This window comes from Epinephelus moara, chromosome 9 (genome assembly GCF_006386435.1).
Source record: "Epinephelus moara isolate mb chromosome 9, YSFRI_EMoa_1.0, whole genome shotgun sequence".
Classification (NCBI taxonomy): Eukaryota; Metazoa; Chordata; class Actinopteri; order Perciformes; family Serranidae; genus Epinephelus; species Epinephelus moara.
Window position 1 is genome coordinate 33,121,507 of NC_065514.1, and position 14,527 is coordinate 33,136,033.

Genomic DNA, 14,527 nt, shown 5'->3' on the forward strand with positions numbered 1-14,527 from the left:
ATATACTGTATATATATATATATATATATATATATATATATATACCCACACACACATATATCTATATCTATATATATATATATGTGTGTGTGTGTGTGTGTGTGTGTGTAAGAAAATGGAATATAACACAACATTAAACACTAAATTGTTACAGGACATTGATATTTGCTAAAACATAAGCCCCTTGGACTGGACTAAATAAACAAAACAAAATAAAGTAACACTCGCTAACATCTGGCTTTTGTATGTAATGGGCAAGGTTATAACCAGCATTCACTCCTGGTACAAATTACTCTGCAGTAGTCACAGGTATTTATTGGTTCCAGCTCCGATCAACTCTGATCAGCAGTGATGGAAATACTACACCCAGTTGGATGTGCTACTTTAGCCCCTTTGGCCACATGTTGCAACGATGGGTCACAACAAATATTTGTCCATCGCCATCCAAGCAGCGATTGAATATCATTCAAAATTTAGTTGGCACTGAGTTTGAGAGAGAGAGACTGATTTAGTAAGAGATATATAAAAGAAGTAACCACTGTTACATTTTCACTGGCCTCCATGTGGATTTCTATCGTTTACTTACCTATTTTCTGGCCCGTCCGTGACATCACACCAGACACACCAGAAAAAAAGGAAAAATAAAAAACAAGATGGCATTGTTACCTACTGCAGAGCTGTATACATGGCTCTGGTTTGCTGGCAATGTGCTACATTTGTTGGAAAAAGGGTTATAGTGTAACAGTAGCACTCACTCAATGATGACTCAAGCCCTTTCCCACTGGACAAAGAAACCCAATAATGCCTGCTTTTGTATTTAACAGGAAAGGTTGCAATCAGTATTTACTGACTCTGCAGTGTTGGCTCCAGCTCATATTGGCTCCAATCAGCAGTGATGGCAATACGGCACCCAGATGGACATGCTAATTTTAGCCCCCTTCCCAGCACAATACAATGATGGGCTGCACCAAAATATGGTCCGTCTCCATCCAAGCAGCGCTTGAACTTCATTCAAAATGCAGTCCGCACCAAGTTTGAGAGCGAAACTGAATAAACAAGAGAACAGTATGAAGTAACTACCGTAACATTTTCACAGGCCCCCATTCTGCCTTCTACTGTTTACTAACCTGTTTTCAAGCCCGTTTATGACGCTGAACGCGACACACCAGACACAAACAAAAACAGAAAGGCATACTCACTGGCAGTAGGAAGGCAGTCTATTGCCTATTTCAGTCAGGACCACTTTAGTCAAAGAAAGCTTTGTTTCCATTTGCAGTACTATATTTAGCGGTATGGCTCTATTCTAGGGCCTCTCTGCCTTTTCTAGGGCCTATGCAGAAAGCCTAAAGCAGAGAAAGTACATCTCTCTGCCCTTCCATGCATATATGAGGAAAGCCTGAGGCAGAGAGAGCAATCCTCCCTGCCCTTCCATGCCCCTGCATATAAAACCTAAGACGGGGAGCAGCAGCAAAGATCCCGGGAAGAGAACAGAGTAGGTATCAATGACACTTATAACTCAGGCACAGCATGAAAAGGAAGAGCTGGGGTGGAGGTGGTTTGCAAGTGGTTTGCAGAGGAAGCAGCAACAGTAGGCAGGCCAGAGCAGTTTAAATAGGGCATCCTGAATGAGATTTGCCAATTGGTTGCATAGAAAAGAATAATGTGATCTATCAGATCCCTTCCATCAGTCAGCTGATCCATCAGTTGATTGGGCTGTTTGAGATCAGCTGATGTAGCTGGGAAGTGAGCTGAGCTTGACATCATGTCCTGTCTGAACTAACACTTTGCTCAATTTTTAACAGGTTACCTCATATTTAAAAACCCACATACATGCACTAATTTTGTTGGGGAAAAGGTAATGGTGTAACAGTAGCATTGACTCAGTAATGTCAGTTACACAGCAATATCTATCCAAAGTTTGCTAATATAAGCCACAATAAGTTACTGGTTATATCACACCAATTATGGATTGGGGAGCAATTGAATCAAAAAAGACTGTGTTCTTTCTTTTTTCAAAAGCTACATACTAGTCTCACTTAAACAGGTTAACAATAAGTTTTTAGAAACTATGAGCTCAAAAGACATCTGATGCAACATGATGGAATGTATCAGTATAAATATTCCCCCAAATCATAATACACATTGCAAGGCTTCAAGGTTGACAGTATGAATGTCAAGTAGGAAACATAGAATTATTGCTGAATAAGTCACCAGCCTCTTCTATCATGTACAAAATAAAGAAAAAGTTTCTATAAAAAAAAAAAAAGAATGTCAAAACTGAAGATGCTGCTCATTAAATGAGAGGGCTGTTGAAATACAGTAATAATGATTACTAATTCTTTGGTCCAGAGCTGTAGAATAGCCAAAGAGTGTAAAGGGGCAGCAACTGGAGCTACATCAGCTGGTATAAGTACACATTCCTGAGAGTCTCCGTTGTCATCCAATTAGCACCATTAAAAGTAAGCAAAATTAGATATTAGAAGTTCCAGTTTGCAATGTACCCACAGATAAACAGACTGTTATCACTGGATTACTTTGGTAGTGAAGAAAACTTGATGATGATTATCAGGCAAGTTCTGCAGGTAAATTTGTTTTATTCGCAAAATCTATCAAAGATATCCTCAGAAAGTGCCTGTATCATGAATCTAAAAAACTGTGTGTATCATGTCCATGTGTTTATATTTGACCTACTTGTAATCTTGAGAGAGTGTATGTTTTGAGTCAAACTGGGGCAATCAGACACTAAGGGTTTTAAAGTACCTTAATGGCCCCATGAGCTGTGTGTGTTGATTTGTGAGACTTCCTGTTGTTTTTAATTAACCAGCATGCACTTGTCTTTTTTTTTTTAACCTTGGACGGTATCTTTGCCTGTCTGACTGTGTCTCTCACCGGATGTGTTCATCAGTAACAGTGAAGGCCTTGCACAGCGGCTGGGACGTGTTGAGCCAGATGGCAGGATTCTTCTCGGCAGCCACAGACGTCTGTCCTGTTATCGGAGAAGAGCTCATGTGCAGAGCGCTGGCGATGGCAGACAGCAGAGTGTCATCACTGGAGTCTGGACCGACACCTGAAGAGACAGAGAGAGAGAGAGAGGTCAGAGGTCAGAGGTTTCAACTGAAGCATGGTGGGAGTTCAGGCTTATGATATGGAGACTCACTCTGCAGGCCTTTGGGCAGGTCCATGGTCCGCAGGACTTCCTCTGTGACATCTGATGACCGCAGACCTTTCAATCTTCTCTCCCAAAACAACTGCAGACAGACAGACAGACAGATAGATAGCAGACAGATTTGAATATTTGCTGTGGACTGTAGGATCCCGGTAGTTTCAGTTAAGTTTCCTTCCTTCCTTCAGTCTCATTGTTTTCTGATCGGCTTCTTGCCCGAGCTGGAGCCTGCTGTTGTGTTGGGATGCTGTTGATGCCAACCAAACTATTAAGAGCTTTCCGATGGCAACCACTGGGTATACTGTGAAGCAGCTACAGAAAGTGTTTTTAGTGGATCAGTTTTAAGTATCGCAAGGATGAATCTTAGACTTGGGTGGTATCACAGCATTACAGTATACCAGGGTATTTATGATTTCAGTACTGTACATAAGTACAGATGCTTATTTTTCCATTAACCTCATACTGGAGAGGCTGTAATGAGGATGTATTGTATCATATGGTATCGTGCTGCACACAAATGCCGTCTTTTACTATATGCCCCCGTGAAATTTCAGGAATTTATGAAGTTATGAAAAAAAGGACACCCCCGAGCCTAATGAACAATGGAATAAAATACAACCACAAAACTTTACTGTTGATCCTGACCTACAGAAAAAGAGTCACAAAGGTATCCCAACAATACAGTATCTTTACAGGAAATATGAGGTGAGAACAACAGGGTTACTCAGTAGGCTACAGTGTAGCTGCATACATTTCCTCAAAAATGTAAGTACATGTCCAGGCGACAGCGGTTATGGAAACACTACGTGAGGACAACAAGATCTGTGATTGGTCAGCTTGGGCTGCTTTCCGCAGCAATCCATCAATCTGGATCTATATATCGATTCAGTAATAAACAATCCAATATCATCAATGCAAACGACGAAGTTAAAATATCAATCATATCATCATCTGTAGGTTACACCTTAATTTTGAAATTCTGCATCACCATCAAAAAGCAGCAAGCAGATGGCAGGCAGCCAGGAGAGAGACAATGAGGATAATGTTATTTACTTGGGAAAAAAATTTGCAGAGTGGAAATATTTTCATTATACAAAAATATCGGTCAGCAGACAAATCAACTGCCGTATGAAAACAATGTTGTTACAAGATAAAAACACGACGTATCTGCTTGGACAAGCATCTTACACTAACTTCTAACTACAGCAACATTAGCTGCTCTGTTTCAACAATGTTCGACTGAAAAAAACGTACAATCAGGCTGAAATTCAACCAGCTGTTCTGTCAAGAGATGCAGTGACTTTAAACCATAGCTGAGTAAGAAAAATGATAATGTTACATATCATTTATTAAGCTGCTATTAAGTCTGCTATGAGTGACTAGCAAAAAACTATTGTTTTGTCGATGAACCTTGACAGTTATTAATGAGCTGATTTTGATATCTTTGGTAAATGATCTTGTTGGTAAACCATATTTTATGGCTGTTAAAAGAAGTTTGCCTTCAGTGTTCTTTTGTGCATACAAAAGATCATGGTTTGGGTTAAAATGAAAAGATTTCTTCCAGAAAGTGCTTTCCACCAGAAAGCCCTGAAGTTTAACTTATCCCATGTGCTGTTTCATGTGTGTTAGTGGAGGCACTTATTATTTATGTGTTGTTTTTATCTTTTATGGCCAAAAACAAAAAAGAAAGGGGGTGACAGCCTCTTTTGTAATACATTGTGTGGGCATATAATATCGTCTCATATTGATTGCAGGTCCCTGAATCACATCAAATTGAAATTCTATCGTTGCAGACTTTGTGATATCGGCAAATATCTCACCTTCGTCCAAAGAATCAATATGAACTCATATCGTGATGAAACTGGTGATTTACACAGTTTCTGATACTGATACAAACCTGATACTCTTTAAAAAGTAACATTACTACTACCTATACAATACTGCATTTTTATAAGATACTTTTATTACACTACAGACTTGACTATAATGAAAGAAAACAAATAAAAGAATGATAGAGATTTTAATGATTCTGTTTTCTATTTTGCCTCTTTCTCTGATCTCTTGATTACTCCTTCCCCTTTACATTTTCTACTCTCTCCTCATTTATCATATTCTTCCTTCTTATTTTTTTCCTTTTCATCCCTCTTTCTCTGGCAATTTCTCTCCTTCTGCCTGTCATCACATCATCTTTCATTCCCTGTGCAGAGTACACTGTGTTCCATGCTGCTTTTTTCCCCATGATACCTCAGCACCCTCTAGTGGCTTATGTCACCACGACAACCTGGTTTCCTCCAGCGCTGTGTAACAGCCTGACCTCGCCCCCAGGCATTACCATGGCGACACCACAATGAGTCTGTGTCTGTGTGAGTGTGTTAGCTTCTCACCTGTCTAGGCTGCTCGCTCGCTCTCTGCAGGTCTGTCTTCACCTTGTTGCCAGGGTGATTTGTAACCTTCGTAACGGGCTGTTTAAAGATGGACGCCGTCTGTCTGATTGGCAGGGCTGTGTTCAGGTCCGGTTTCCCTCCCTGGAAGAGACAGAGACAGAGTCTAGGTGTTGGTCACATGTATTCTTAACTTTCTCCTGTCCTTCTTCCCTACTTCCTTTTGTATTTCCTACTTTCTCTCCCTCCCACCTTTCTTTCCTTCCTTTTCTTGCTCTTTGCTTCTTCCCTTCCATCCATCCTTCCTTCCTTCCATTGTTCCTTCCATTGTTCTTTCCCTATATTCCTTCCTCCTTTCCTTCCTTCCTTCCTGATCTGGTGCACCTTCCTTAATGTGAGACAGGGTGATACTGATCCTGTAAACTGTGTGTATGTGTTTATATGTCTGTGCGTATATATGTGTCAATTGAGCTTAAATGGTTAACTCTACATTGAGGTTTCATAGACAACAACAGGAAGTGTGTATGTGTGTACTCCCAAGTAATGATGTGTGAAAAGCAGCAGCAGAATGGTACAAACCATGACAACGCACACGCACGCACGCACGCACGCACGCACGCACGCACGCACACACACACACACACACTTTTGGTATCAGTCTTCCCATCTCACTCTTAGAGAGAAAACATGGAGGACACATGACAAAGCAGGCTGCCAGGCATCAGGCCCAGTGACTGAGAGGGCAGGAAGTGAGGTGCTGGCTCAAAGATGCATTTTATAGCTGGGCGCCCTGTGAAACGGCAGAGCTTGAGTCCATCAGTGACTTTGAAACCACTGTTGCTGGTTTTCAACCAGCTCTGTTACTGCAATGTGTGCAGTGTGTGCAGATGTTTGTGCCACAAGCACCCTGCTCTTTTGCCGGCCGACTTTGCTGACTTTTGCTGGCAAATGAGAAGGGTGCTCCAGGTGTTTGGCTTCCCCCTGTGCTACCAACCCCAGGAGCTCCCTGCCCATCGCTGGCAAAAGCCAAACGCCGTTCCTCTGCACACACTTCCCACAATCTGGCGGCTGGTTGAAATGAAAAACAAAAAATCCTGTTAACTACCACTATCACTATTTTTCAGACTACTGTAGCAGTCATAGTTCATAGAGACTAAGTTTTAGTGCCTGTAGCAACTTGCCAGCTCAAACCACCCTCCAACACCCAAGCAACTTTTTGATTTGTAGTCTTCAACTGGTGGTGAGTGAGGAACAGGGACTGCAGGTTGGGCTAGCTAGCAGCAGTCTCCTCCATGGGTCTTGATGTCTGGCAGCCTGCTTTCATCATGTGGACATGGATGTGGTTTCACCTAAATTAGGCTGGACAATGATAGAGACAATCAGCATTAAAACCAGCTGTGCTTCAAAGGAGAACCGAGCTCTTCTGAACCTTTCTACACGTCTGACGTCTCTGTTTCAGCTGCTCAGTCAAATTATGATGACATGTGGTTTTGCTGACAGTTGCAGTGTGTCACCCATCCTCTTCTCTGTTTTGCAATTATGTGTTGCAATTTAATAAAACTTTTCTTCAGTGTAGTTTCAGTTTTATTTGAATCTCGAGAGCGCATTGTTGGGATCTCTTGAATATTTTGCTACATGTGTTATATGAGTGGTATAGCTTATTTATGGAATACCTCAGTGCATAGTGAGTGTGTGACCAAGTGAGGTAGAGCGTGACAGTGGATGCGCTCAGAGCAAAAAGCTGTTGGTGATTGGAGCAGAGAGGAAATTAGTGGTAACGTTTTTGAGTGGTAGTAAATGTACAGTGTAGGTTTCAGTTTGCCTATGAATAAACACTGCAGCTCGTCAACACCCAAGTAAAGTTTCCCTGTTTTGCTTCCCAGCTCCTAGGTAAAGTGAAGCAAGTTAGCCCTGGAATGAGCATCAACTTAGGTCCTAGAGGCAAAACAAAGTCTTCTCTGTGCCTTCTGACCATGGTCTGGAAGCTGTAGCAGCAATGGTAAACGTGTGCTCTCATTAACTAAACTTGATGACTTTAATGTGGCTATAAATAGGCAAACCGAGATTTTTTTGAAAGTGTGAGAGATTGGAGGTGTGTAAGTGTTGGGCAGGTGTTAAAATTTTCTACCAGTTTAATATAAAGCCAAACCTCAGGACAAAGCAGTGTACCGAATTTGTTGCACTTCACTCAGTAGCCAGTCCTGAGTGGAACATACTGAGAACTGGCTCTGCTACTACCTCCACTACCAGCTTAACAACAATGGCCACCCATTCCGTGTTTGTACGTTTTTTAAGAGGGAAATGAGAAAGCCGTCTCGTCTCGTCCGTCACCCCAAAAAGCCTGGCAAGCACATCTCCCACCCTCAACTGAAATTGATCTCCGTCATGTTGCCTGGCCTCAGGAGTACATTACACATGACCTGTCAAACACTAGCTGCTCCAGTCAGTCAGTGTATAAACATAATATTATGTTAATCACATTGTCAAATTGCTTATTACTTACACAAGTTGGATTTAGCACCATGACACCATTGGCACTGGTTGCTGATGTAGGCTACTTTTAATTTGCCAAAACGTGTCATTATGACAAATGCCCGTTCAGCTGGTTTGTTACAATCAAACCGGTTTAAGCTCATAAACCACAGCAGCCCAGCAAAACCAGAAATCAACTCAACTTTAGAGTGCTTCAACCTGGTTGGACTGTAGAAGGCTGTGCGTGGCCTAAAAAGTTTGGGAACTGCTGATCAAGGTTATATATGCAAAAATACAATGCAAAAAAAAGAAACAGCTGAAAGCGAGTCTGAACAGCAGTCACTGTACAAAATATGGCACTTTATACTGTGGGTAGCGTACATGCCATGAACACCTTTTTTTTCCAGGATTCAGAAGTCTGACACTCAAACTGCACATATAATGCTGGAAGGTGATTAGTGCACTATATAATAAACTGTGATTGATTTTGAGCACAGTGTTTGAATTTATTCTCATTTTCCAAGATTCTTCTGAACCAGCTGCTTTGAAGACATCATCACAGGGCAGCCTGACTTGAATGGAATGTAATAATAAGCAGCTAACAGCACACATGTCTCCTAGAGTGCTTTCTTCTTGCTTTATGTTTGTAAGAAAAACTGTGACATGGCCAACAGATGGGCACATAGTCATCAAGTAAGTGAACAACATATGAGGATGGAAGTTTATTCTTGACATTGGGTATGTGTGACAAATTAAACTTTAGTTAAGGCCCACTTATTATCTTTTTTTAAGCTTTCAGCTATATGTTAGGGACTTCATCAGCGACATTTGTTGACATTAGCCACCATAAGCCACTGGTCATAGCAGACCAAGTACGGCTGCAGCAGCTAAACCCCTGAGTGTGCTAAACTGAGCATTGGTGTGTTTTATTGCTCATGAATTCAACCTAAAAGGAACCCGTAAGCTGGTTTGCCAACCGCAAATGAGTCCAAAGGCAAAGAAGAATCCAATGTTAAACTTTTAGTAAGAATGTGTCATTTCTTTTCTCCAAGATTCACTTCATTGCCCCACACTGCAGGTAATTTGGATTTGGCTTCCACCACCGCTAAATCCATAAAACACATTCCATGGACATACAAGACGAGTGAGACAGCTACAGCAAACAAGAAACATACCAAAGAACATAGTACTTACAGTCTGCTAAAACACAAAAAAAACTACAAAAAGCACTGCAATCTGAAAAGAGTCATTCATCAATTTATTAGTGAAAAAAACGCTTGCGTTCATCTTTATTTGAGAAGTTTCGTCGTCATACATTAAAGCCCAGTTCAGACCAATAATACGCAATGATACGAGTTGTAACAGGTAACTATTTACAGTGTGCCGTTATGCAACATCCTAAAAACCTGAGCACATACAGCGAGCAGCAGCAGCAACCCACCGTCTGACACTGGCACACCGTGAGGACAGAAACAAAAAGCTTGGTGGGAACGGAGCACCTGCTGCAGCAAAGGAACATGCCATCTGCGGTCATTTTGACTTGACCAGCAGACTCCGCTACAAGCCGATTGGAAGCTGGCACAGGTGACCAGCCTTACATTCTAAAACCAGCTGCCAGCGATTTGACCAACTGAGTTGCCGGTGACACCATCAGCTGGCTTGAGGTGTGCTCAGACCAGCCAGTTAACACCGCTGCAACTTTTCTCTGCAACATTCTAAAATTGTTACATGTCAACACAACTCATTGGTCTGAACTAGGCTTAAGAGGTTGTGTCCACCAAAGCATTTTTTTTTCCCCAGCTGAAACGCCAGGCGCTCCTTGGTAAAAGCTCAGCTGGGAGCGCTTGAGAGTACTTTGGAAACACAGCGTTTTTTCAGCTAAGACGCCTTGGTTGCGTCTTATTGCTATGATATCAAATATCCCCAAAAGTAAAAGAATGAAGGGAAGGCTGAAGCACGTAGGGAGAGAGGACAGGCTCACCAGTCTATGTGGGCTCATGAAAGGAAACAATATCTTAATAAATATAATTATTTCTCCTCCACTGGTGTTGTTGCTGTTCAACAATTGTACCTATAAGATGTGACAGTTGGTCTTTGTGTTTTTGTCCCTCCCATCCTCCACTGTGATTGAAGAGTTGGGTAAAAAGTGACAATGACAAGCACAGCATTTTACCCAAACTTGAACCTTTTTCAACTCAAAATGCCAAACATCCTGCGCTCAGCAGAGAATAGGCGCTCAGTGCCTCGTCACGCTGCTCCCGTTTGTAGTATATTGTAAATACACAGTGCTCCCATTGCAAAGAATTCGAAAAATCTGCTGGCCTCAGGGAAAAACGCTTTGGTCTACACGACCCCTGGATCTCAAAATAATATTTCATAAGGTGTGTGCAAAAGCTAGGGCCTAGTAAACAATAAACAATAAGTAAACATCGACAAACAACTCAGTGGCCTCAATAATAAGTCCATATTTAACTTTTTAAAGGGCTCATTTCTCATTTCTCCTCCTACAGAAGTTCTCGTTCTGACCTTCATCTCCTGAGGACATCTCTGGAGAAAACCAGAAAACCTCCAGAAAACTTTGACAACCATTTCACAGGTTATCAAAGTTCATAAAATGTGCTTACTTCTAAAAGCATCACTCTGAAACATTTTGGCCTGCGAGGACTGATTTCCTGCTCTGAGATGACTGGTACACCCGAGCTCTGATCGTCTTCCTGCTCCCCAGAGGATGAACACGTCAGATGTTAACAATCCCATGACCTTTCCTCTAGCGCCATCATCAGAACAAGCTTTACATCTATAGCTCTACTGCTGTCACTTTCATGTTGTGGTTGTAATGAACACTGCAGCCTCTATGGGACATGAGCAGGACTTTCCACTGGTATTCCAGGTTACTTCAGGTCATGAAGGTCACATGAGAGTCTATAAACAGAAAACTGTACCTGATGGTCAGACCTTCCTTCCTCATACCTCAACTTCACTCTTGATTTTTGTCACTCTGTGCGTGTGTGTGTGTGTGTGTGTGTGTGTTTGTTCACTTAAAAAGGAACACTGAGAAGTTTCTTTCTCTACGCTCTGCTGTTTGGGAGGAGTCAGTGCTGCTGTTATCTTTGGTACAAAGACTGCACCACACAAACACAAAACAACACACAGACATGCATACGTGCGTAGAGGCATGCCAGCACGCACGCTTGACCTCACACACACACACACACACACACACACACACGAACATACACACACACACACACACACACACAGCTGTGGAAAATCCTTGTTTCTGATTGGCTGTCAAGTAGTTCTAAATAAGAGCTACAGTACTAACACTTTGGGGCTTTGTTAGAATCAGTTAATATTGGAGGAGGATTTATCCCCCCTGTGTCACGTATGGCCCTGTGTGTGTGTGTGTGTGTGTGTGTGTGTGTGTGTGGACAGTGTGTGAGCTGACCAGAGGTTGTATGATCATTCCAATTTAAAATGATGGATTCCAGAACATGTTGATGAGTGCACTCTGCTTGTTGTGAGGTTTGTTCTTAGATGTCAGGAAAATGCAGCTGAAAATGCTAGATGTGATGCAGCCAATTAAAGAGGTGTGGACAAACAACTAATCCACCAGACCACTGAAGTCATGTCCAAGATGAGACCAAGACATGTCTGAGTGAAACAGCCAGGAGACTGAGAAAAGCCAAAACACCCACAGGTGTCAAAACACCTATGAGACTGAGATAAAAAAAAAACCCACAAGACAAGTCTGAAGGCCCAAACGCACTTAAAGTGATAGTTGACGCACCTCATTAGACACGCATGCTTGATGAGCATTGCAGGCATCAGATTTGAAATGCCAACACCACAGAAAAAGGTCAATATTTATATGTAGGCAGGCAGAAGATTGTATGCTTTACAGATACTCTCATTAATTTTCTCTACATCTCTACATTGGGTAACCTATAATGTTACATAAAGCAGTCAAAATACGCGGAGAACAAGAGTCAAATGTCCATGACATTGAAACATTCCAAGTCAAGGCACTGAGAAGAACCGAAAACATCTGAGTCAAAACACTGAAATGACAGAGACATGTCTGTGTCAAAACACCCACAGGGCATGTTGGATTCAAATGTCCAAAAGATTGAGTTATTTGGATTCAAATGTCTACAATCTTGAGACAAGTTAAAGCTATAGTGCGTAACTTCTACAGGTCCGTAAATGTCCGTTTCACCCAAGCCACTACTAGAGGAGATGACACAATGCTGATTAAGCCGATCGGCTCCTCTAACATCTCGTGGTATTTTTCAATATATATCATTTTTAGTATGCGTGTCCACTGGCGACATTCCCACGCTGACACACAGGAAATGCTTCCTCACAACAAGAAGGGAGGGGGAGGAAGAGCGGAGAGTGTCATAGCAAGAGGTAGAGCGCAGGGAGAAAGAGAAAGCAACATGGCGGAGAAGCAGCCGAGACACGGTTCAGAAGTGGATCCTACCACAAAGGCAAGTGTTAGTCTGTGTACGGTGTGTGGCAACTGGCAAGTGTTACTCTGTGTACACGGTGTGTGGCGAGTGTTACTCTGTGTACATGGAAGTGCCGCCAGCTTATTAGTTGTAATAATACATTATCCGCTGGGAGGCGACAGAAGTTACGCACTATAGCTTTAAAGTCAAAAAACCTAGAAGACAAGTCTGAATCAAAGCATCAGTGAAAATAAGACAAGTCAGAGTGAAAACCAACAAGCCTGAGATGTCCCAGACAGAAGTCTGTGAACATAACACAGATGAGACAGAGAAAGGCCTGGTCAAAACACCCAAACTGACTGAGACAAGTCCCTGTCAAAAACACTCATAAGATAGTGAGTGAGAGGGTTAAGTGTTTGTCAAGTGACCTGCTGAACTGTTGACCTGTTGCAGGAAGAGCTGTGTTAATCTGATAATCTGATAACAACACAACCACAGCACAGCCACAGCCCTGGACCATCAGTGTTACCTTGGCCAAGCTAAACGGGTCATGTCGGAATCTTTGTTTGTTCTTCTGCATTTTTCCAGGCATCATCTTCCCTGTCCGGAAGTCGAAACATCCCAGATCCACTGTGTTTCCAAGGTAACGGGACAACTGAGGCTTACTCCTGAACTTCTTCCCTGAAGGACTGAAGGAAAGAAGGAGAATCAGACAGATAAAGATATTGTGATTAAAGATATCATTATCTTAATTTTAGATATCCAAAAAATATAATTTGCAGACATTCAATTGTCAGGAAAAACTACAAGACAATACAGCAGTCCACAGAACACACATGTTGCCTCATATCTGTCCATCATTCAAAACACCTTACCTAAAGTCTCATTTTATCCTCAAACATTTGGATCATCAAAGTTAATGTTTAACTCTGTCACTGGATAAACTCTTCATCGACTCTGATAATTACACTCCTCATTATTAACACTGTCAGCTGCCATCTTCAGTCGACTGATGGTGCAACCATGGAAACGCCTCCCACCCACAGGACCTGAACGCAGTTTGAGACGCAAGGCTTTTCTTAACCTGTGTTCTTGTTTGTGCTTGTGTTCACATTTAGTCAAGTACTATCCAAGGGCCCAGACGTGTTCTTGCGCAATGCATTTTATTGGGGATTTTTTGTGAGCTAACTTGTGATGACTTGGGGTAGACAAGCATGCATTGCGCATAGACCAGTGACAGGGGATGTTGGCAAGAGTCTTTATTGTTATTATTTCAGTAATACTACTGTTGAGTTCAAATTCTGATTTGAGATCTTTTTCAGACATTTTAATTCAATCATTTACTTTAAAATATGCTGTTGATTTATCATTTCGAACTTGATCATTTGTTCTGACTTGTTCATAGATGTCAGGACCCCTAGCCAGACAGGACCTGCTGGTCAGCGTCCCTGGTGGTAATTAACTGATGGCTCTGCTGTTTTTGTAGCACTTAAATTAGGGATGTTGTTTTTTTCTTGGCCCCAATCCAAGTCTTTTAACATTGGGTATGTGCCAATACAAGTCTAAACAGATATTTATTAAAATCCCAGCAGAAGACAATTAAATTGTTGATTAAATACTTCTGTATGCGGCACACTGAAATTAGATGTGTGACCTACTGACTGGCCTACCTTATTTTCATGAGCGACTTCATCCAAATATTTAGTTCCTGGTTCTAAACTATTAAACTGGGTAGTTTAGATTATTAATATGATATGAATTAAAGTTCAACTAGAGAATGCATCTCCTGAAACTGATGTGAAGCAATCACTTAGAGAGAGGACCTGACACTCAGTTGCTAGAGCTACAAAAACACTCAGGGCTCTAGTTTCCCGGCGCAGCGCAGGGTGGCGCAGGGTGGCGAACACCGCGCAGAGCTAGTTTCGAGCAGCGCAACCCTAGGCGCGCTCAGTTTGGTAGTTTGGCAGACCGAGGTGCACTGAGATGGGTGTGGCGGCACAGCAGGGGGAGGTGTCGACAGATCCAGTTTGGCGCAGTGACAGTTTCGTGCCAAAAGG

General features: G+C 42.1%; 1 protein-coding gene across 1 annotated transcript in view; it reads right to left on the reverse strand.

The window, feature by feature from the left end:
- The window catches only part of mbd2 (methyl-CpG binding domain protein 2), a 49,375-nt gene that overhangs the window by 27,196 nt on the left and 7,652 nt on the right, over positions 1 to 14,527 (reverse strand). Inside the window, exons 2-5 of the mRNA XM_050053197.1 lie at positions 13,000 to 13,159; positions 5,548 to 5,688; positions 3,158 to 3,248; positions 2,890 to 3,067 (exon numbers count right to left, since the gene is read on the reverse strand). Coding sequence (XP_049909154.1) covers positions 2,890 to 3,067; positions 3,158 to 3,248; positions 5,548 to 5,688; positions 13,000 to 13,159 — 570 coding nt within the window. The remainder of the gene's footprint in view (positions 1 to 2,889; positions 3,068 to 3,157; positions 3,249 to 5,547; positions 5,689 to 12,999; positions 13,160 to 14,527) is intronic.